This window comes from Acomys minous (assembly GCF_964271855.1).
Source record: "Acomys minous genome assembly, chromosome: 2".
NCBI lineage: Eukaryota > Metazoa > Chordata > Mammalia > Rodentia > Muridae > Acomys > Acomys minous.
In genome coordinates this window covers 23,432,583-23,457,778 of record NC_140484.1, presented here as the reverse complement: position 1 = coordinate 23,457,778, position 25,196 = coordinate 23,432,583, and the positions used below count along the sequence as shown (strand labels likewise).

Genomic DNA, 25,196 nt, shown 5'->3' with positions numbered 1-25,196 from the left:
AAATTTTTTTTTTTTAAAAGCCCCAACTTGATTAACTGAAACTCAGTCTCTTTAGCCCTCAATATTAAGCTAACATAGTAAAGGAAATATTATTTATCAATGATATTTTAAAGTTTATTTTCTTAAATAAGACATTTTAGGAGTTGAGGCTACAGCTCAGCTGGTAGAGTATATGAACAGCATGCAGAGTTCGGGGTTTGATGCCCAGCACACAAAGTGAGTACGGTGGCAAAGGCCTGTAATCCAAACACTAAGGAGCTGGAGGCAGGAAGAATCAGAAGTTCAAGGTCAACCCTGGCTAACAATAAAGTGTGAGGCTAGCCTGGGAAATATGAGATCCTGCACGTCTCAAAAAGAAGACAGACAGAGGGACTTGTTGGGTTGAAAGAGGAAGTGAGAGGGGGATGAAAGAGAGTAACAATCGGTCAAATAACCAAAATACAGTATATACATGTGGGCTAGGGACATGGCTCGGTGGGTACCAACATGTACTGCGCTTCTAGAGGACCCAAGTTCGATGCCCAGCACACATGTAGGACAGCTCATATTACATACATGTATGAAATCATCAAGGAATAATTTAATTAAAAATAATATAGTGCCATTTTTGATGTTTAAAAAAAATCACTAGAAAATCTCAAGTAGCCAAAGAAAAGAGGTAAGTTAGGGGGCTGGGGATGTAGCTCGGTGGTCAAACTCCTGACTGGCATGCAAGGGGCCCTGTGTTTGATCACTAATATCACGTAAGCTATAAAACTAAAGGGCTATGAACTACACCTTCAGTGCCCTGTCATCATCACAGATGTGCCTCATGCAAACCCTCTATAGCTGTGTATTAAACTGTGTGCTTCTTTCATGTAATTTGAACATAGAAGGAGGACTGAGGGACACTGAAAGCACAGTATTTTTCCTAGAACATTCTCCCTGCATAACGTGTCTTAGGAGGGTCCTACGATAAAAAAAATTGTGGCCATGTATAAAAATATCACAAAGAAATCGTTATATATGCTAATTTAAAATAGCAATTTACAATGGGGACATTATTTGTGGGAAACTTGCCTCTTTCTTCTTTACAATGAAGGTTAGCATGTAAAAATTTCTAATACGTCCTAAATAGACTATATATCTAACTACTTTGAGCAAGCATTTTCAAATGTTTTTGATGCATAGGCAGATTTTTAAACATAAGATAGATTTTAAACAAATCCCTAGAGACTCATGTTTCATGGGACACACTTTAAGAAACTAATCACAGTGACATGCCTGGGTAGAATAGACCTGCCTTCCCAGAGTCCCCCTCTGTTTAAAAACTGAAAATTAAACAAATATGTGGTTCCTTTTCACACCCAAAATTCTAATTATAGCCTTTAATGAACAAGTCCAAGGAGATCTCAAATACCAACCATGCAGAGTCACAGAAATCAGTGTGTTAGCAGTGCTTCTAAATATTGGCATTGGCACGCTCTCTCTCTCTCCTCTCTCCTCCCTCCCTCCCTCCCTCTCTCTCTCTCTCTCTCTCTCTCTCTCTCTCTCTCTCTCTCTCTCTCTCTCTCTCTCTCTCAGGGGCAGAGGAGACCATGGTTCTTGTAAGATATATAGTAAGAGCTGGGAGATGGTTCAGCAGATAAAAAACTTGTCGGACAAGTGTGAGGCCTGGATCTGGGATCTCACAAAGCCACACAAAGCTGGGCAGCCATGGCGACTGCCTGTCATTCCAGCAGAGGAGGGAGAGACAAGGCATCCTTGGAACAAGCTGGCTAGCTAGACTAGATGCCAGGTTCACTAAGAGACACTGACACAATAAATCGGGTGAAGAATGACTGAGGAACATGACCTGATGCCAACTGGGTGCCTCCATGCACATGTGCATACATACACACATGCAAACACACATACACCACGGCAACATCGGCATACCACAAGAGGTCTGTTATCAGAGAGTGAAGACTTTATATTGGCTGATTCTAATCTATTCCTTTTCACTAATAAAAAAAAGGGTTTGTGAGCTGAAATGACAGTGCCCATCCAGTATCCACTGACAACAAGTCTTACAAACTGAGCTTAGATGTTCCAGAGGATGACATGACCAAGTTGTGCTAACCAATTGCCGTAGTGGGCTCAAATTCTGACAAACAGATTTCATAGATTTCTGTTAAGATTGAGTATGATTCAGCTGACGTTTATATACTTTATATTGTTTTATACTTATCATATAAAGCAGACAGAAGAGTAGGAAAATGCCCATGTAAAAAGAGTGCCCATTTTCAGTGGTTTCCTTTCCCACTAAAGGAACCCTTCACGTCTAAGTGACCCAGATGTGAGCTACACAGAAGACTACATTTCAGGAATTTCATAGCCTGTATGCATCATTTGGCATCACTTCTAAAAATACCACTAAAACAGACGATGAGCACAGAGGCCATCTTTTGCTCTTGTTATACTTAACTATTTTAGACTATTTCAGTTTTTTTTCATAAGAATACCATTAAAAAGAATACAAGCAAACTTTAATACTAATTTCTATTCCAGTTAAGGTTCAAAATCTTTTCATTATCAGAGAAAAGGTACTGACTGGAAAAGCACTTCTTTCTAAGCAAAATAGAAAAACAAAACAAAACAAAACAACAACAAAAAAACCCTCCAGTCCATTAAATGGAAAATGAAAGAGGAACTTTAAATCCCCACCTGAGTCTGGGCTAACCTCTAACAGTGTTGGTACACTGATGCCTGGGTTAAATGTTTTTAGTGCTATCTTCACCTAAACAGTTCCCTTATACTAAAGGACTGCATAGGTCTGTTAAAGGTGGGGGAGGGGAGAGAGACAATAATTAACTGTGGACATAAGGTTAGGCACAGTGTAAGTGAGCCAAGTTCATCAGTCATATAGATAACATCTGTATCACCCAGTAAGAGCCCAACCCACCTATTCATCTGCTCTTTTCTTTATCTCTGGAATACAACGGACACTTAGGCTGGTGGTCTTACTACCAGAGAACCCTCTGACCTTGCTTAAGGTCACAGCACAAGGGAGGAAAAGTCAATTCTCAAGCTAGTACTTTTAAACAGGGACATGGGTAGGCACAACTGATCCCCTATGATACTCTAAGGGTCAGAGTTCAAGGCCAGCCTGGAACATATAATAAGAGCTTGTCTACAAAGGAGATAAAAGTCAAAGTAACTGTAAAAAGCATAGGAAACCTTCAGACTTATTTTGTGAATGCTCTGGTACATTCAGTGACACACTGGAGCGATCCCAGCAATTCCACGTGTTCCTTGTTCCACGGAGCAGATGATGGGTTTTCTGTTTTGTTTTGTTGTTGTTTTGTTTTTGGTGTTTTGCCTACATGTGTCTGTGTGAGGGTGTCAGATTCCCTGGAACTGGAGTCACAGATAGTTGTGAGCTGCTATGTGGGTGATGGGAATTGAACCTGGGTCCTCTGGAAGAGCAGCCAGTGTTTTAACCACTGAGCCACCTCACCAGGCCCGGAGTAAATGTTCTTTAAAAGTTATTTAAAATACTAAAACAAGTAAAAGTCTTTTGTTATAGCTTTCATTCATCTATCTATCTATCTATCTATCTATCTATCTATCTATCATTTATTTATTTTTGAGGACAGGGTTTTTTTCTGTGTAGTCTGGCTGTCCTGGAACCTACTGTGTAAACTAGGCTGGCCTCAAACTCAGAGATTTGCCTGTCTCTGCCTCCCAAATGTTGGAATTAATGGTGAGTACCACCACCACGTGGCTTTCTTTTTATTTTTTGAAGAAGTATCTCATTATACAACTCAAGTGGGCCTCAAACTTACTACACAGCCGAGGTTGGTCTTGAACCCATAATTTTTCTGTATAAGGCTCCTTGGGATCATAGGCACCTGACAGTTATTCTCAATCTGTGAACATTTTGGCAAATCTCTATCTCTAAAAATATTTACACTACAACTCGTAACAGTAGCAAAATTACAGTTATGAAGTAGCAATGAAAATAATTTTATGGTTGGTGTCACCACAACATGAGGAACTGTATTAAAGGGTCACAGCATTAAAAAGGTTGAGAACCAGCCAGATGTGGTGGCACACGCCTTTAATCCCAGCACTTGGGAGGCAGAGGCAGGTAGATCTCTGTGAGTTCGAGGCCAGCCTGGTCTACAAAGTGAGTCCAGGACAGCCAAGACTACACAGAGAGACCCTGGTCTTGAACCCCCACCTCCTCCCCACCCGCCCACCCCTCTACCCCCCAACCCCCCCACCCCCCCATCCCTCAAGCAAAAAATGTTGAGAACCACCGTGTTAAACAAATACAAAATTTAGTAAGGGACCTGTGGGGTTTTTTGGTTGGTTGGTTGATTGTTGTTGTTGGTGGTGGTGGTGGTGGTGGTGGTCTTTTGAGACAGGGTCTCTTTGTGTAGCTCTGGCTGTTCTGGAATTTGGCTGGCCTTGAACTCAGAGATCTGCCTGCCTCTGCTACCCCCATCCCAACCAAGTGCTGGGATTGAAAGTGTGCACCTGGTGGGACTATAATGTTTAAATTTAGGTTTGAGCCTTTAAGATTTCATAGACAAAGTGAGTTTGAAGAGTCTTTGAGCCCTAAGGGATGTAGCCCAGTGGTAGAACCCCCATCCCCAGCACTGCACGAGAGGGAGAAATACAATACTAGGCCTGAGATGAGCAGTGTGCCAGAGGAGCAGCTCTGCCTGACTTGACCAGCACCTTAAGGAACTCCAAGCATTTAGCCTCCCCTGTTGTAGACTAAAGGATACGGACCAGCTCAGGCCTACAGTTAAGTCCAGGTTTAATAAACTATTAAGTGTCTAAGAATACTTTCTGATATTCTAAGTAGTAGAATAGAATTTTTTTCTTATCAAGTGTAACTAAGCAGAAAAGAGAAGCTGAGAAAAGAGTGTGTGGTGGACAGACAGACGTGGCGGCGGTCGGAAGAGAGGGATTTCCCATTTGGTCTACCTCTCAGTCATCATTCAGTCAACACATCCCTCATTGATAAATAGTCAACTTTCCATTGCCTGGCATATTCTGAATATACAAGTGCTACTCAGAAGGACGGTCACTGCCCTCATGGACTGTACAGTGTGTAGTACAGTAGATAGACTTTAAGCAAAATATGATTTCATTACCCTCGTCCTCAGTGTTACAAAGGGCCAGAAGGTAAGTGACATGATGGTCTGTGGGAGGAGCTATGAGCTCCAATGAATAAATAATTCCTAAAATTACCACAATGATGGTGAGGTCTAGAGGAAAGATATTAACTAGGTAATTGTAGATGTGACCCTGAGAAGTGGAGAATAAGGCCAGTTATGGCAGGCCCAGGATAATGAAGGTATGAAAGGAGAGCAGGCATGTATATGAAGGGTCCTTTGGGTGAGTTTAAGGTTATTCATTTGTTTGTTTTTAACCTTTATCCAAAAGGCAGTAGAATGTAACCAAAGGTTTAAATAGAGTAGTGATTTATTTTAAATTATGAGCTTATAAGAATGACTATAATCCCAGCACCCAGTAGGCTGAGGCTGGAAGACCATGAGCTTGTGGTCACCCTGGGCGGCCTTATCTCAAATAAAATATAAACTAAGAACAAAGAATGATTGAAGCCAGAGACTACGGGAAGCAACTCTAGTCGTCCAGTGAGAGGCAGCCCAGCCACCCTACTTTATTCTACACACAGCCCAGTGCTTGTCCTGGGCCAGACTCTCCCAGTACTTATGTGTCAGAGTCAAGATCAAGCTGTGGATCTGTAAGGACTAGCAGTTACTGCCCATTGGTCCCATCAATCCCCTGTTGGTCCTCTTGTGGCTGGACATGCTACATTGTTATAAGGATGTAGCAACTCCTCAACAAAGGGAACTCAAGACACATCCACAACAGGGGTCAGAAGTGCCTAGGCCACGCTGTTCCTGACGCTGAAGAGCACAGGTTAACAGGGTCCCCTCCCTACAGCCACATGAATACAGAAGATACAGGCAGTGTGCGCCGCAGGGTCCCCTCCCTACAGCCATGTGAATACAGAGGATGCTGGCACTGTGCACCTGCTCCCAGTGTAGCTGATACATAGCTGATCCTCTTACTGCACACACAAGGTTAGATGTGAAAATACCTCTATGGTCTAGAAACGATCTTGGTGACAGGTATGTGGTACAAATGTACTAAAGACATTTGAATTGTAGTCTTTAAATGGGGGAGTTATGATTATCATTTATGACACTTATGAATGTCATAAAACAGATCAATAAAGTTGTCACAAACTACCTGTCCTTAAATATGGTAAGATTAATGGATGAGTGAAAGGAAAGCAAAGTGTGAAAGCTACAGGATTGACTGTTTCAATGAATGTTGAATATTGACTTTTTTTATTTTGTTTTGGATTTTTGGGAGACAGGGCTCCTTTGTGTAGCCTTGGCTGTCCTGGGCTCCCTTTATAGACCAGGCTGGCCTTGAACTCATCAATCTGCCTGCCTCTGCCTGCCTCTGCCTCCCAAGTGCTGGGTTTTTAAAGGTGTGCGTCACTATGCCCAGCCTGAATATTGGCATGTTTTACAGGAATATGTAAGTCAGTAATTCTCTTAGCTAGAAAAAAAAATTAAATCTACAAAGGTCATATAAATTACTCCATCTAAAATCTTAATCTCAGCAATAATAATAATAAACAAACATAGATTGTCAAGAGATGCCTTTGCTGAAAACTTCAGTGGACAGAAAATAGACGAAGACTGTATCGATTTCTTCTTTAGCACCTGCACTGATGAGAATATACATGGCCACAGCCTCCCAGGGTTCTAGGCACTTACTGAACTGTGGGGCCTGATGTCCAAGCACAGCTGCTTTGCAGCAAGCCTCCATCACTCTTCTCATGGAATAGGCAGCGCAAGGGGTAAGGGCTGCCAAAGAAAACAAGTGCCCTAATGTGCCACGGCTCTACTGAATCTACATTTATACCTTTGCAGTCAGCAAAGGAGGTGATGAAGGTTGGTGCTATTTAAAGTAATCAGGGCTTAAAGGCAACTCCAGGCTCATAGAAGAAGAGGAGAGAACAGCATCTTAGAATATACATAGCAACACAAATGGATTATGGGTACTCGTGGACACAGACCCATGATGTTTAGCCCAAGTTTCAGAAGCTTTACTATGAAATTATTGCTAAAACCCTATAAAGGCTATTCAGGAAAGATGTGCCTACAACAGACAGTCTCTGTAATAGTACTGTTTAAGGAAATACAAATGTGCTTTTATATTGTGGAAGCTCTCTAGAAAGTCAAATTTAAATTTTGGAAGGAAGATGAGTAGAATTAAAAGTATGAATGAGCCTAAAGCACATCTATAAAGGCTGTGGCTAATAGACTCAAAGCGCCCGAGACAAGCATTGTGTGGCTATGCTCAGCACAAGGACAAGAAGGGACATCAGGAAATGGGAGGGATTGTACTGTTTACAGTCAACCATGAGAAAGAAGCCCAACCCCAGATGGAGTAGGCTCCCTCTCCTCCCAGTGAAGGAAATGGTCTTTATCAGGATCAGGGCAAACAAGGACATAAGAATGAATGGGGCTTCAAGAGAAGGAAGAGCCATACAAGGACTCAGTCACCCTCAATGACTTCTAACGCTCCAACTTGGATGATTATTGGTGAATAAACACTCCCTCCCCTTCTCTCTCTCTCTCTCTCTCTCTCTCTCTCTCTCTCTCTCTCTCTCTCTCTCTCTCTGGTTTTTTGAGACAGGGCTTCTCTGTGTAGCCTTGTCCTAGACTCGCTTTGTAGACCAGGCTGGCCTCGAACTCACAGAAATCCTCCCACCTCTGCCTCCCTCCCGAGTGCTGGGATTAAAGGTGTGCGCCACCATGCGGGGCCCCTTTTCTCATTTATGATCCTCAGAGGGGAACAAAGAAAGCTACTTTCATACTTGTGAGAACTTAATGCTCTCTGGGTAAATTTCACTGCCCAGGTTTACCAGTGATGGATGGGATTACAGACTGAGTATAAATATATCAGACATCCAAATGAACAGGCATAAGCAGGCAGGTCCCCCAGCAGTGGTGGCAGCAGAAGTGAAGAGAATCTTTCAAAAAGTACCACGTGTGAATTCAAAAAAGTTTATTGAACACCTCAGACAGAACCCAGCAATAGGTATGCAATGGGATGAGTCTAAGACACACTGCACCTCTCTGTGTAGACCTTAGTCTTGTGTGAGAATTACTGTTAGAAAAGAGGAGGCTTGGGTACTTGAAAAACCAGGAAAGTTGAATCTTTGTCATTTTTCTGAATCTCTATTAACTCAGAGTGCTTCAAGATTCTGAGGGGGAAAAACAACCCTGATTTTAATTAACAAACAAGCCACTCCCACTTATTCTCAAGGAGTCCAAAGAATATTCACTGTAATTTGGTGAGATGCATGTGCTAACAAGACATCATCTTGCTGAATATAAAAAATCCATTACTGGGGACTGGAGAGTGGCTTAGGGGTTAAAAGCACTGACTGCTCTTCAGAGGACCCGGGCTCAAATCCCAGCACCCACATGGCAGCTTATACTTGTCTGTAAATCCAGGATCTGACACCCTCACACAGACACACATGCAGGCAAAACACCAATGTACATTGAAAAACAAGTCCATTGCCAACTGAAACTCCTGCCTCCGCGCCCTCCCCGCTGCGACCCATGACACTATTGCTACAGACATCACACACTTGTCTCATAGGACATGGAATAATCAAGCTGGTCCTGATCTAGAAGCCTCGTCCCTACTTGCTAGTTTTCATAATTTTGGAAGGGTCTATGCATACTACCAGGGAAGAAATGTAACCAACAGCTTTACCCAGCTGTGAAATAGCAACGGGCCAGGTAAGATTTGTCCACTGGTCCAATAGCAGCATGAATGTTATGAACAGTCGCTTTCTGGTTGGATTTAAGGCCCACTCCATAAACATGGAGCTCATAACTGGTGCCATTAACTGGTTCAAAGACCCATGGCTCTGCCTGTGCCCTGGTCATTGGCAGTGCAGGGAGAGGATGCCGAAAGCCTTTCCCATGTTTGGATGATTCACTCCTGTCCTTGCCAAACTCTGGTGCTTTCGAACAAATCTTCCCTCTCACCGTCTCCCAGCTGCTGGCACCAGGCTCACTGAGTGCCCTGGACCAGCGCTGGGCAGTGTCCTCAGAGGCTTGTGGAAAGGCGGGAGAAGCAGGGCTCTGCCTTGAGGGGTTTTATTCTGGCCCTGTTTTACAAGTATCCTATGAGCCCCAGTCGCATCCTCCTGTGGAACGGCCTCTCCTGCTTTCCATGGCTACAGAAGAGAGGCCTCCAGAAAGAAGCCTCTGGAGAAGGAGTTTGTGGACACCAGAAGCCAGGGAGTGGACAACAAGACCACACTCAAAGTGAAACTGGAGACACGGCTTTTTACTGTGCTTTCTAATTGGCTCAAGTATGAGCGACTCCAGCATACAAAGTCTTGACATTAACGCCTCAGAGGCTGTCTTCTGTCCCTGTATCTATCTGCTGCTGACAAGAGCTTTTCTATTGAATTTGTTGTCAACTTTGCTGCTACATCCCCAGCAACTGTGCAATGAACCCTAAAACAAAGATGACCCATGGCTGACTAGGTCATAGGCACTGAGGGAGAACATAATATGGATATTCTGCCAAACAGACACAGCAATAATTTGCCCTTAAGTTCTTATCTTTATACCCACTGAAAAGTGTATCTGTCAGTCCCCATCAGAGAAGTTTCTTTTGCAGTAGATGGCAATTAGTACAGAGACCCGTAACTGGTCAGCATGCAGAGAATAAGAGACTCTGTAATGCTCTAAGTGGGACACCCAACCCCAAAACACAGAAGAGGTTCAGGAAGATTGTGCCAAGGGCAATGGACATCCGCAGTGATACAGTATTTGCTGCACATGACAGGGCCATCACACACAAACTCACAGCAGCTATGACCACATGCACAGGAGCCACAAGAGATTTCAGGTCAACTGAAATCCCAACATGGGAGGGGAGGAGCCCATCCCTGCCCAGCCCTGGCAGAGGATCTGTTGGCAGCTGGTGCTGCTGGGGGAGGGAGGGCCAGTGCTCTACAGGGGTGTGGTCTCTTGAGAGGCTATCCAGCAGATGGCTCTACAGCCACACACTGATAGGCGGCACTAAGTGAACTCAGTAGGGTTAAAAACAGAGCATATGAAGCTGGGAGGGGAAAGTTTTGGAAGAGAACAAGGGGAAAATTGGAAGGAGGGAGTGGAAGGTGGCTTTGATTTAAAAATTATTATAATGCATGTAGGTTAAAATGTATTAGGTAATATTATAGCTGTAACATTTAAAATAAAAATTCGTATGAAATTATTTTATTTGGCTGCTTTCTTTTAAAAGTCTTTTTAAAAGCTCTTTATTTTTATTATTATTATTTTGTTGTTGTTGTTTTTTGAGACAGGGTTTCCCTGTGTAGCCTTGGCTGTCCTGGACTCACTTTGTAGACCAGGTTAGCCTCAAACTCACAGAGATCTGCCTGTCTCTACCTCCCCGAGTGCTGGGATTACAGGTGTGCACCAACACACCTGGCTGTTTAAAAATTCTTAACAGCTAATATAGATTAACCCAAAGTTGAAGAGAGTCATGAAGCATGACCAATCTCAGAAATTATTCAAAATTAAAAGTTCTCTGGTAAAAATTTAAAAAGTAATTAACAAAGAAACCACTACTACCTACTCTCAAGGAGTCATAGAATACTTACTCTAAAGTCCTGGCTTTTGTAATTTGATCAGAACATGTGTTAACAAAACATAATCTTGATGATATAAAGTGTGTTCCCAGTGAAAATTCCCAATGAAATTTCGATTTCACTGAAATCAATGAAACCAATGAAAATAAGATGCTAAGAATATTGTCTGCTACACAAAATCAAAGAAGATTGTAGAGGGTAGGTAAAGCTCCTTAGTAGAAGACTACTTCATTCACTCCAATCTAGTCAGTGCCTCAAGGATCTCTATTTAGAAGCAAGAAAAACCACTCTACAATTGCATGGCAGAAAGTCAACACATGGTGTTCTCCTTTGTGTATTTTAATCTAGGTCCCAGATTTACTCCTTCCATTCTCCCGACCTTCCCAACAGTGGAGAACTGTCCGCAAAGCCAGCAGAGACTCCCTCAACACCCAACGTCCTCTCTTTAGATGAAAGGAAGTTTATTCAATGACTCAAGCCCAAGCAGGTGACACCGATGAGCAAAATGGCAAGTAATAGAACATGCATGTGTGTATATATACACATTTCTTATTTATTTATTTATTTATTTATTTATTTATTTATTATACAGTATTCTGCCTGCATGTATGCCTACATGCCAGAAGAGGGCATCAGATCTCATTATAGATGGTTCTGAGCCACCTTGTAGTTGGTGGGAATTGAACTCAGGACCTTTGGAAGAATGGCCAGTGCTCTTAACCTCTGAGCCATCTCTCCAGCCCCTATACATGAGTTTCTTGAGTAGTAAAATTATGTGAAGCTGGAGAGGAGACTAAAAGGAATAGTATTTGGTTCCCCTGAATGCTATCAAGTGTAATGTTACTTTTTTTTTTTTTAAAGTACAGGTTCAAATTTTATGTATACTTCTTTTTTTGTTTTTGTTTTTTCGAGACAGGGTTTTTCTATGTAGCCTTGGCTGTCCTGGACTCATTTGTATACCAGGCTGGCCTTGAACTCACAAAGATACAACTGCCTTTGCCTCCCAAGTGCTGGGATTAAAGGCATGAGCCACTACGCCCGGCCAAATCTTATGTTTACTTCTAAACATGTCAATTCAAGTTTATTTTAAGGGCACCGCCTGGGCCAAACAGGTGGCTGGCTCTCAATCCTTGTTAAGGCATTGCTACTGGTTTGGTGCGCTAAGTTCTGCAGATTTATTTTGATCACCCTGGGAAGAAAAAGAAGCAAGGCAGGAGGTTTATCCATACCTTAATCAGTCCTCCCTTCTTCAGGCAACCTCCATGGGCTCACAGCCCTACACATGCGAGGTACAGCTGCTCCCTATGATCACAAAATGCTCTCGCGCCCAGGACTACACAGAACAAACTTCACTTCTCCCCCATAGCTATTCCATCCTGAGTGGTTGCTTACTCGTTTGTCAATGTCGTTGTGCTGAAGCTGCACAAAACGTGCGCTGATGGCTGCGATGTAACTCTGCTGATTGGAGAACGCCACCCGCCCGGCGCCTTTGGGGTACTTCAGCTCCGGGTCTGTGTCAATGCCAGCATAGCAAACACCACCGTACAAACGGTCCATTATCATTGCCAGTTCAACTGTAAGAAAATAAACATGTCTATGTGTAACTATTTGGAGGTACTCACCCGGGAAAAGGGGGATCATGCAGTCTAACTATGAAAAGAAAACCCAGATGAAGGCTTATGAAGAACAAACACATCAGTTTTACAACTCCAGTAGAAGAGCTACTCACTGGGTATTTTCAAGTGAAATACAAAATAATTTACACAAGGGAGTATATACAAGGGGGTTATGCCGTCATAACTACAGCAACAGTATAAAAGGAACACTGTATCTGTAATCTGTCCTAGTGTCTAAAGGAACTGCTTAGCCTACTGGCCTGGGCTTGGAAGGAAGGTAAAGCAATTTGTGGTGGCCTAACAAGTTACGGAGACCTGTCTGCTTACAGGGCCTGAGACTGAAGGCAACTTCTAAGGCCTCACTGCCTCCTTAGAGCTGCTGAATCAAGTCCGTATTCTACCTACAGACGTGTTTACAGATGTAAATTCCAGCACTGACAAAAATGACAATGAACAGAAGATTCAGTCCCAACTGACAAACCTTCACAGCATCTCATACTGAATTCTAAACATTAACACTAGTTAATAAGAATAGCACCAAATAGCCAGGAAACTGTTTCCAAGCTGTGAAAACATGCACCTGGCATCTTGTTGGGGTCTAAGTTAATGGTCCACTCTGCAGCCTTGCCTTGATTTTGGTTTACTCACAAAATGCTTATAGAGAAGTGGTTTGGGGATTGGACCATTCCAAAGGTCTGATATTTAAAATTTATGCCCACCGTCAGTCAGGGTACCCCCGAAAGACATGTGGCACTTACCTGTGCTGACAACTGCCTGAAGGTAACTGTTTACTCGAAAGCACCGTCTCCGGCTATGGCCACCCCTTTCAGGCCACAGTCTAAATCCAAAGACTCAGGCCTACCCCCCAGACGTTACCTAAATACCTGTTTTCCTTCAAAACTTACAGATGGCATTTTAAAAAGAGAAAACAGGGAAGAGACAATGACCAGAGCCAATGCTGCAAACACCATGCCATTCTTCTGGTGGGGACAGGCAAAGGTTCTGCAGGGCTCAGTGGTGTGTTAGGACCCCCTGAGTTCCACAAATAGATATAAAGCCGACTCACTGTGGCATAATGAAATTGCAAAGGCAGTAAGAAAAACTGTCACCATGTCAGAAAGGCTATCTTTGCACTTCAAAGACTGCCGGACATTGATTTTTTTTTCCTAAATGCCCATTTAAAAAAAAATAGGAAGAATGACCTATAAGAAAGCAGTAAGTTTCAAGTGAGTAAATAAATTAGCACTAAGTAGCCCAAGAGTAGGCAGTATGGAAGACCAAGTAACAGAGCCATCCCAACTGTCCTGGTACGATCAGAGTTACTGAGTCCCAACGGCTGGGAGCACCCCTGGCTGAAGCCAAGTGGACCATGCCACAGCTCAGGCACAACCTCCAAAGCTGTCCACTTGCACAGTGGGACAAGAACTGCACCTGCACCCTGAATATCAGAGGTCTGTGCTTCCTCACACTCCATCTTCGGATGGCTTAACCTTTCCTCACGTGGATAGAAAGCAGGAGACCGAAGGGAGGACTGCGAATCATATCCACTAATGAATTTCTCTTAGTGAAATAAGTAATCTCAAGGCCCAGGAAATTAGATACTAATTTTCCAAAGACCAGGTTTGCTCTAGAATGGAAAAGAGAGAAAATACTCCAATGGCCAGGAAAAGAAGGCTGGCAAGGAACCAAATGGCACTGTCTTCCATAGTAAGGACTTAAAAAGGCATCTGAATACAGAGGAAGCAAGAAGCCAGAAGCTGGAAGCTCTGGTTAAGCCAAGTTAGAGAATTACCACATGCTTTCCTACAGCACAGCACTTTCCAGGGGTGTTCTAAGGGCCGGGATTCCAGAAGGCTCTTTCCATAAGCATGAACATTCCATTACTTTGTGAATCTCTTGGCTGAAAATCATCTTCATGTGCCAAAGACTAGATCATGACTGACAGTTACTGGCAGCTAACTATGTCCGGTAAGAAACAGGAACTCTCACTCAATTACGCTTTTACAAATATTATATAAAAATAATTTCCATTCTTGAGCTATAGAGTCATTTTTGTGTGTGCGCACATTTGCATGTTCATGAGTCTAGGGAGCACACCTGTATGTGTGTGTATGAGGACAGAGGTTAACCTTGGGGCCACTCCTCAGGAGCTGGGCACCTTGATTTTGACCCAGGGGTTTCTCGCTAGGCCTTACAGCTTGTCTGTTAGGCTGGGCTGGGTGGCTGCCTGCCTCTGCCTCCTCCTCAGTACTAGATTATAAGCATCCACTAGCGTGTATCCACTAGCATGCCTGGGTGTCATTTGCTTATGTGGATTCTGGGGATCAGATATCTGAGCAATAATATTTTACTCAAGTGAAAGGCAATTTGCTAAAAGGCTAAGAAAAACCAAAGTGGCAAAAGGAAGAGTTTTCTGTTATTCAAGAAATCTGATAAATTTTCATCTCTTTAATTCATAAGGCTTCTTTGGGGAGGGGCTAAAGATTGTTGGTGTTCTTCTCATGTAGCCCAGGCTGGCTTCAAACTCTCTGTGTAGCTGAGGATAACCTTGAATTCCTTATCCTCCTGCCTCTCCCTCTTATGTACTGGGATCACAGGCATGGGGTACCCACCCAGCTTTCTTTAGTGGTACTGGGGACTGAACTCACGGCCTCAAGCACGATTGGCAAGCACTTTACCACCTGAGCCACACCCTCAGCCTCCCATATCTGTATTCAACTACAGCAAGTCTATATTATGGTCACCTTTGAAGAAAAAATAAAAGGCAGTCAAACAACTGTTTATAGTTGACCATTTACTCAACGCATAAGTCTTTCTGTGGAATACTTCCTGAAATCATACTATGTTTAAAAACTAGAGTGATGTCCTTTAAATACCAGCCAGGGTTTCCAATGTTATGAAAAGTGTAGTATGTAAGGAGTAATCCCTTTCAATAATTTTAATGCTGTAAGACAGAAAAGGAAACTTAGTCCACCCATTACTGGACAGGTGACTAGCAGAAGCAGAGTAAATTTCTCTTAAGTCCTACAAATCTCCACTCTGAGATTTCTCCATTTTTAGTATTTATTTTTATTTGTGAGTGTCCAGGTGTCTGTAGAGGCTGGAAGGTATTGGCACCCTTTGATCTGAAGTTAATAGGCATCTGTGAACCACCCAATGTGGGACTTGAACTCTGATCCACATGATTGAGCAGCAAGTGCTCCTAACTGGTCAATTTTCTCTCTGGCCCCAAGTTTTTTATTTTTCAAAATAGAGGATATAAGTTTACCATCAAATGTTGCAAACAGCTACCTTACTAGGTTTAGAAGTTTCTCTAGAATGAATATCATTAGTGAATACTGGAAAGTCCTAAATGACCGCCCCCCTCCTTCTGATGGGAGGAAAGCAGTGATGAAAGGACAGGCTGCCATTTTGACTTTCTAGAAGAGAGAGAGAGAAAATCAGACAACCAAAATTGTCTAGACAACTAATCTTCATGGATTTATCCATCTCTGCCCAGATGAACCATAACCTTGCCATGAAGTCTGAGTCCTCAATCAAGAGCATGGCCTATTGAATAAGCCTAGGACAGTGAATCCTCTTTCGGGAGAGAGTGGATAGGATGACTCCCTGGAGCATATCATGAAATGTTAATCCAAGGAAGACGAGGGATCAGTGAGTGAGCACACAGACAAAAGGATGTAGGGTCCACATGGAGCTCATGCAGGCAACAGTGAAGAGTCTACAAGGAAGTGCCTCCAAAGCAGGCTCCACAGACATGCGCAAGGGTGTACTGTGCTTTAGACCATATGCTCACAACAGCTTCCTGAGTAGTGGCAAGCCTACTATGAGGCCCTTTCCCATGCTGAGCTTCACTGTGCCACATAGCAGACGGTAGGCGGGGATAATGCAGCTGCGGGAGCAGACAGCATTCTCAGGAATTCTGCCCTGTGGTGACTACACGTCTCAAGTTCAGTCTGAATCTGCATGGTTCCCTGGACCCGCTCTTGATTCTTCAGAGAGATGAAAAACAAACAAACAACAAACAAACAAAAAAAACACAAAACAAAAAACAAAAACCCTTTAGCGCACCAGAGAGGAAATCTTGATGATTGTCTATTCTACTCAGTCTCAGGGTTCCGTTCCTCTTGTTGGTTACTTTTCCAAGCCAGCCTGAAGGCGATGTCTAAGACTGAAACAACTGAGACCCAAGTGGGTGGCAGAGGAACGAGGGTTCCCGAGAGAAATATCACCATGTTCATCCTTAGTGTTCTAAACTGTGAATCTAGAAGCCCAATTTTTCTCTTTGGAAATGAACATAAAAGAGACAGGAAAGAGGCATGAAGCGTCTGAGGATGACAAGGCAGTCTTGGCTTTGAAAGAAAAGAAGATGAACTTTCTAGGCTTCCTATAACTGGTAAGCTGGCTCATAAGAGCTCAAGAGGAGGCATGCTCACACACTTCCATTCTGTGCCAGATGACCTTGTGAGCATAAGAAAGTGGACGCATGAAGCACTAAGTCAGAAAAGGAACATTTAAGCTGGGCGTGGTCGCACAAACCTTTAATCCCAGAACTTGGGAGGCCGAGGCTGGCGGATTGCTGTGAGTTTGAGGCCAGCCTGGTCTACAAAGCGAGTCCAGGACAGCCAAGGTAACACAAAGAAACCCTGTCTTGAAACAAAACAAAACAAAACAAAAACCAACCAAACAAAACAAGACAAAACAAAACAAAAAACCAACCCAAAAGAAAAGAAACATTTATTAAATTTATTGAATATATTAAATGCATTAAATCAAACTGGAACCAAATTGCTATTCTGAGTAGACAACACCCCTTATCTCCACTGGATAAAACAGCACAAAGAGCCTAAAGCAGAGCCATAGGGGCTGGAAGGACTTGCTGCCTTCACTTATCATCTCTCTATCTGAATTCTGTCTCCTGGTTTCTAAAATGCAAACGCAACTGATTACAACATCAAGAGGTTATCACAAATATAAACCACGAGCGAGCCAGCTCTAGGCACACTGCTGAGCACACAGTGGCATTGACTGTTTCAGCTTTGTTTCCACTCCAGAAGCATCAGTTCACCCGAGTCTAACCGTGCCTTTATGCTGGCTAAGTCTGCCGTGGATATGGCGATCTTTGACAGCTTCTGTGGGCAAAGGCTTGTTTGAGAGGAGGCGGGGGGAACATATACTAGGACTACAAAGTCCTGAAGCCCTACAAGCATGTCAAAGCTGGAGTTTATCTGGGTCACTTCAGACTGAGCCTGGGACTGGATAAGAAAGTGTCTACTGCTGAGAAACTTGACATGTAGTAACTGTGGCCATCTACCATCTACCACAGAACAGAAAGGGATATATTTACATCACCATTTCCTAATCACAAATCAGAATGTGATCACCAAGCCACGTGAACTACCAGGATGTTTGTATAAAACCTCTGAAATAAATGATCTTAGAAATCCTGAGGTATATTCTTTCCTTATGGCATATACCATCCATAAGTCTTTACCTCCCAGGGCTGGAACTGTAGCCCAGTGGGAAGGAACTTGCCTAGCACGCATAGAGCCATGGATTCAATTTCTTACACCACAATAAGTTTTTACTTGGACATAAAAGCCATCAGAGAGCAATGGGGTTGGGGACAAGGCAGAGAAGGAAACTTCAGGATCTGCTATGGACTGTTAACAGAGCAGAAAAGAAAGGAAAGGAAAGAATTATCAGAGCAATAGTTAAAAAAGACCAAAGACCCAATAATAGAGAAGCAATGATAAGCTCTTAAGACGAAGCTGCCCTGCAAGGTCAAGCCTGAAGAAACATTGAAGGAAGTCTTCAAGTGAAGAGCATGGCTCTTAAGCCTTTTAAGGTTTGAAGAAGAGATTCCAAGGCTCAGTCACTTAGGTGGTCCTCAAATCAGACACCCAAACCAAGGAGATGGAGTGAAAGAAACACACATGCAAATGAAGTAGAAGGAACCAAACCTTTCAGTCTCCACTTGGTCCCTTCATAGCAGACAAACTGCCTAGTTCTTTTGTAGGCTTTCTAAAGAATGCACAAACTTTAGCCACACGAGGGCAGGGTGAGTCTACTTACAGCTATCCTTTTTTTCCTTCTTTTTTTTTCCCTAAAGGTGGATGGGATGAAAGTGGGGAGACATCTAGACCTAAGGAACACCAGATTTAGGGGAAATTGTCCTTAGCTTGCTGCTGTTCTCATAGGAATGACAGAAAGAGGACACACTATGAGAGCAATGTGCATTCTTCAACCTCGACCTACAACTGAGGGATGAGGAAAATCGTCCAGAGATGTTCTCCATTGGGTTTCCTCATTCTCAGGTTCATTTCTCTAGGCCTGTGACTTCCCCTACCAACCTGAACTTTAAAAAGGAAGGTTTGGGGCTGGGCGTGGTGGCGCACGCCTTTAATCCCAGCACTCGGGAGGCAGAGGCAGGCGGATCGCTGTGAGTTTGAGGCCAGCCTGGTCTACAAAGTGAGTCTAGGACAGCCAAGGCTACACAGAGGAAACTCTGTCTCCAAAAAAAAAAGGGTGGAGTGGGGTGGGGGGTTGATCTGGGCATCATGGTTCATGTCTGCCAGGAGGCTGATGACCAAAACCAAAGACAGTTTTGTCAAAGAGAAGAATATCTAATTCAATGGCCACCCTAAGCCCAGTCAGGGTAATACTTACTTCTTTAGAGGCATTTCTATTAGGATAATAAGGGCTACATTTAGAATAACTATTAGTGATTATAGTCCCTATCTCACAATGTCAAAAGGAAAACAAAAACCTCAAAAGATCTAAAGGAATACTGTAGTTGGTAATGTCCTGGTCTTCCAGTCACTGTTAAAGGAAAATCTCTGGCCAAGGGTAAAGTGAAATTTATCCCAATACCCAAAGCTTTACCTATTAAATGAGGCCCAAGGAAGAGCCTGCCCTGAAATACTCTATAAAGAAAGCAAGTGTTAGACTGGAGAGGTGGTCAGTAGTTAAGAGCTTTTACTGCTTTTGCAGAGGACCTGAGGTTGCTTTCCCAGCACCCACATCATATGGCTCACAACCAAAGCCTGGCCTGCATAGGTACTTGCACGTGTATGGTACAGGTAGACCCCTGCAGGCATGCAGAGATGAAAACATCTTTTTAAAATGTCCCATTTCAGTTGGGCATGGTGGTGCACGCCTTTAATCCCAGCACTCGGGAGGCAGAGGCAGGCGGATCTCTGTTGAGTTCGATGCCAGCCTGGTCTACAAAGTGAGTCCAGGACAGCCAAGGATACACAGAGAAACCCTGTCTTGAAAAACCAAAAACCAAAACAAAACAAAACGTCCTATTTCAAGACCAGAATGTTAACGAATATAATTCAGTCTTCAACTGTCACCACAACTCTTGTTTCTGTTCTTAAAGCTTTGGTTTTCTATGTAAAATGGCCCGTTTAACATGATAGTAGGATATTCATTCAGTTCAGTATGGCATGCCCTTGCTGATTTATTAGACAGTGGGCTTCCTACCCACCCAGCCTCTAGCTGCACTCTAGAAGTGCAGGCAAGTGAGCCGGAAGCAACACTCCAGTGGACCAAGTGAATAGATCTCTACTGCATATCTACCAAAACAAACCAACTGTAAGACAAAAATAGCTAACTTAAAAAACAAAAGAAAGAGCTGGAGAGTGGCTCAGTGGTTAAGAGCACTAGCTGCTCTTCCAGAGGTCCTGGGTTCAATTCCCAGCACCCACATGATGGCTCACAACCATCTATAACAGGATCTGATGCTCTTTTCTGTCATGAAGGCATACATGCAAATAGAGCACTCATATAAATAAATAAGGCAATAAATATACAAGGCAGGTGGATCTCTGTGAGTTCAAGGCTAGTCTGGTCCACAGAGTGACTTTTAGGATAACCAGAGCTATGAAAACCTGCTTCAGAAAAGAAAGAAAGGAAGAAAGAAAGAAAGAAAGAAAGAAAGAAAGAAAGAAAGAAAGAAAGAAAAGTGGTGGCGCACGCCTTTAATCCCAGCACTTGGGAGGCAGAGGCAGGCGGATCACTGTGAGTTCGAAAGCAGCCTGGTCTACAAAGCAAGTCCAGGACAGCCAAGACTACACAGAGAGACCCTATCTCAAAAAAACAAAAAACCAAAAACAAAACAAAACAAAAAAGAAAGAAAGAAAGAAATCCAAGACTTACTAGTTATATTCTCTAGACAAAGAACACAAATCTCATTTCTGATTAGATACCTGAATATAATTCTTTTTTTTTTCCAAATATGTATTTTCAGTTTTTGGCGTTTTGAGGCAAGATCGTATGTAGTGCAGCCTTGCTTGAACTCACTATGCAACTAAGGACAACACTGAACTCTTGATCCTCCCACCTTCTTCTTCCAAGCACAGGGATTACAGAGATGTACGCTGTGCATCATGACCAACTATGCTGCCTGTCTGCTTCTAGGACTTGCAGCATCTTGCCCATGCTGAGCACTAGGTGCCATGCAGCTTATAAACTGCAGTTCCTGTGACATAAGACAAGACCTGACGACTTAAAATCCAGCTGTCTTAAAATCCACCTCCTGACAGGGTCTTACTGTTCTGCCTGACCTGGAACTCAGGAGATCCACCTTCCTCTGCCTAGGAGTACAGGTGTGAGGCACCATGTCCAGTTTCAGAACTTTTAAAGATTCTCATATAGGAGTGGAGGTGGAGAAACATTAAAAGAGCCCCCACTGAACTGCAGTTATTTGCAGTGTATAGTAGCAGTGACCGCCCGACTGTGAAGCCCATGGCAGTGGAAGGTATCTGCTCCTTTTCCAGCCCAGCACAGTAATAGCCCAAGTGTTGTGAGTGCTGTACAGCACCCCACTCACATCGCCTGCTTCTAAAAACCAAAGGCTGCACCTATTCTAGTCTGGAGATGGTCCTAGTCTAGGCCATGCCTAGACTTTATCAAGTGATGCAGGCTAGGGAAGAGGACTCTCACTGCTCTGCTTTCTTTCTTTTGGCAGTTTTTCATTAGAAGGAAAAGCGGACCCAGAAACTCTGACTTTTAGAAATAATGTAAAATTATCATAATCACAGTATTCTAAAAGCTCTTCAGAATAGCATTATGACTATTTCCCATTTGTTTTGTGAGGCAGGGGCTCACTAAGTAGATTATCACAGAACTCAGACCTTCCCTGCTTCAACCTCTCAGGGGTGAGTTACTAGTGTGAGGCAGCAAACCAAGGAAGGTGTCTTTAATAGAGCTCTGAAGTTCATGTGGTTTTGTTTTGCTTTGAGACAGGGTTTTTCTGTGTAGCCCTGTCTGTCCTGAACTTGCTTTTTAGACCAGGCTGGCCTTGAATTCACAGAGATCCACCTGCCTCTGCCTCCCTGAGTGCTGGGATTAAAGGCGTGCGCCACCACACCCTGCCGTTTGTCTGTTTTTAATGTGTAGACTGGAGTTAGAATTCAAGCAAAGTTGAATTTGATTCAAATGATGTTGAGAATCCTTCAGAATTTTCTGGTAGTCCAGGCTGGCCTTGTAGTCCCTCAATAAGCAGCTCAGGCAAGCTTCAGATTTAAAAAGCATCTTGTGTTAGCCTCCAGAGAGCTCGGTTTACAGGTGCGTGTGCAGCGGCCGCTGGCTTGTCTCTGGGTTTGAGTACTGAGCCATCTGTTCAAGCACACGTCAAGTGTCTGGTTCACTAGGACCCAGCCTTCCCTCCGCAACACAACTGTTTTATCCTTGGAAACAAATTAAATCAACACAAACAATAGCAACAACAGGTATGGCTAGGTGGTGCAGGCCTGAAATCTCAGCTACCTGGAAGGTTGAGGCCGGAGGATCCCAAGGCCTGCCCGGGCCTGCCACCAGGACATCCCGTCAACTTTGTGAGACGGAGTCAGAATGAATGCAGAAGGTGGACTGAAGGAGCTGACGATGAGCTCTTACCTAGAACGTGTGAGGTCCTGGGTTCACTCGCCAGTACCACAGCAAAGCCCACCACAAAACAGGAGCTTCCACAGACTCATAATAAAGAGTGCCTCAGTGTATAACTCACTTCTGGAAACTGTAAGAACTAATCAGGGCCTGACTTGTTGGGGGAGGCTCAGGGGTGCAGTTTGATTCCCAGGCACAATCCCCAGCCTTGGCTTAGCTTTTCACTGACTGGGCGACTCTCATCTGTAGCAACACTAACTGGCACAAACACGCACAGTACCAAATATTACTACTTTAAATGTGTGGGTAAAAAGGAAAGAATTAAATAGAGATCATCCTTTCCACAAAATGGTTTAATGAAATTGACTCTTGTACCATAAGAATACACAGCATTTCGGGGGAAATTCTTAATCATAAAAATGTCAGCTCAGTGAAAATGACATGACAGATTTCCTTTTAGAGGTTGTGAACGGCTGACTGGAAAGCCAGACAGAGCTAATGCATTGGCATTTTGTTGTCATTGCTTTTGTTGTTGTGGTGTTACTATTTCCACTCACCAGCTCGAAGGGGTCGTGGAACTCCCCCAACAAAGATAGTTTTTCTGGGGTCCAAAGGCTGAGAACCATCCATTACAAAGTCACTGTCACTTAGGTTCCACGGTCGAATTTGCACCTGAAAAAAAGTCGTTTACTTGGTCCTTACTTCATTTCCATCAACCCCAAATGAGAATAAGATGACTCAAGACAAACCCATTGTTTGTGCATTTTACAACAACCCAAACAAAATGGAGTTAATTACTTAATATGATTTGCATTAAATGCCTTTTAGTCTTGGGGAGCCACTGGACACTCTTGATACACATCATGAACCCTGCACAGACCACCCGTGTCATTAAAGGCAGTCATCAGCAGATGCTGAGCACATCGCAGACTGCTGAGAACCTGTCACAGTACACCATTTAGGGTTTTCTTTTTCTTTTTTTTCTTTTCTTTTCTTTTCTTTTTCTTTTTTTTATAATGAATCATCTAAAGGGAACACAAACATTAGGAAGATTTTCTAAGAATTACCTATTTGCCTGGATTTTTAAATTCTCATCACCACCCTCAAGTTAAAATATTTACCTTTCAAACAATATGACACAACATAGATTAACACTCAAGTTAGGAAACAATTACATAGATATCAAATACTGACACTTAGAGAACAGCATCTAATTCAATTATTAAGCTGATTTTTTTACACAAGATTGATTAAATAAAGGCAAATTTAATGTGTGTGTGTGTGTGTGTGTGTGTGCACACGTGCTCACTTATATGCTAAAGAGAGAGAGAGAAAGATGTTGACACACACAAAGAGATAGACAGACGGAGACAGGGATGGGACAGGGCAGGGGGAAGGGAGCTATGCTTCCTGCAGGAGTGTATTTACTGTCAGTTCTAGGGCTGGAACTAAGATCAGCAGCCATAGTAGCAAGTATGTTTAACTGCTGTGCCATCTCACCAGCCCATAAAGGTTTAAAGACTATAACAAGAAACCTTTACAGCTTATTTTCTTAAAATTTTTCTTATTAGAGTGTGGGTGTGCGTGTGTGTGAGGTGTGTGCGTGCGTGCGTGTGTGTGTGTGTGTGTGTGTGTGTGTGTGTGTGTGTGTGTGTGTGTATGCATGCGTGCCAAATGAGTATAGAGGTCAGAGGACAATTTGTCTGGAGTCAGTTCTCTCCTTCCGCCGTTCTGTGGGCTCTGAAGATGCAACTCACGTCATCAGGCTTGCGCTGTCAGGACACCTCATTTGGATTCTTAACTTTCTGCCCATAATTTGTACTATTTTGTCATACACTAAGAAATGAAGTATCTTATCATCTTGTGCTTAAAACAAATTCCTTTTAACCATATAGGATTACAAAGAACTGTTTAAAACAAACAAAGCAAAAGCAAGGCTACCCTTTCTACCCTGAAAAGTAAGGGTGATGCTGTTCCCAGATTAAGTAGGTGGCCACTGGGGACCATCAGGAAGAGTCAGAAATAAATGCTTGCCCTCTAGGTTAAGACAGGACACAGGACAGGTGAATGTTCACATTTTAGCACCCACAGCATTCATGTCTGGTCTCTGCCGTTTGGCACATGCCTGGCACTCCTGTCTTGCCAACTCTGCTTTGTCTGCCTCCAGATCCTCTAAAACTGCTGCTGTTCCTTAGAAACAATCCACATAATCCTTGAAATCAATACTAAGTTTACCTCAGTTGGGGTGTTTGGGTTTTTTTTTGTGTGTGTGTGTGTGTAGGGGGTTGTTTGTTTGTTGTTGTTTTGCCTCTTATTATACCATTGCTCTCACTAGAAAGCAAGAAACCACACAAATTTTAACTCTTCCTTAGACCTGTCAGCCATTCTGTTGGCACTCCAGAATTTGACCTCCTTTACTACGCACAGAAGGAAACCCAGTGTCATCCCTGCAAGAGGCGGTCAGCTTGGCTAAATGACCGCTTCCTCGAGATTTCCTGCAAAGGTGGTCTCATGCCTTCACGAGGGCGCGCCACTAATTTTTAGTTATAAACACAATACTTTCTGAATATTGGAGGGATAAAGACTCTGGGGTTACCAGTTAAGGAAAAGGGCTGCATCTTCTGCACAGAACCCCTCCTCTAGCCTGATTTCTAACAAAGCGGTTATGGCAGCGTAAGGACTCACAGGCTCTTAGTTGACTTTGGTCAAGGTCACTAGCCTCCAACCTCTTCGCGCTTCAGCGGCAGGCTCACTGTGCTGCTCAGGCTCCAACCACCTCCGCCTCACCTCCCATCCAGCTAAGACTAGAGTTGTGCACTCCTGAATCCAACTGGGAGCACAACACCTTGCCTCAAAATGAAAATATTTCCCACATTTCCACAGAGATCTGGTTGCATTTCATAAAAACTACAGGAAACACGTTACAGCTTCTATTATAGCTGTGTGCTATGGCTGTTCAAAGGCCTGGAGCTTTCCTGATG

At 43.3% G+C, this 25,196-nt stretch overlaps 1 protein-coding gene across 8 annotated transcripts in view; it reads right to left on the bottom strand.

Annotated features, from left to right (window-relative positions):
* Positions 1-25,196, bottom strand: part of CPEB3 (cytoplasmic polyadenylation element binding protein 3) — a 204,876-nt gene that overhangs the window by 15,295 nt on the left and 164,385 nt on the right. For all 8 annotated transcript variants that reach the window (XM_084763887.1, XM_084763890.1, XM_084763885.1 and 5 more), the window contains 2 exons: positions 22,773-22,887; positions 12,101-12,282 (listed from right to left, as the gene is read on the bottom strand). In XM_084763887.1, the coding sequence (XP_084620013.1) occupies positions 12,101-12,282; positions 22,773-22,887 (297 nt within the window). The remainder of the gene's footprint in view (positions 1-12,100; positions 12,283-22,772; positions 22,888-25,196) is intronic.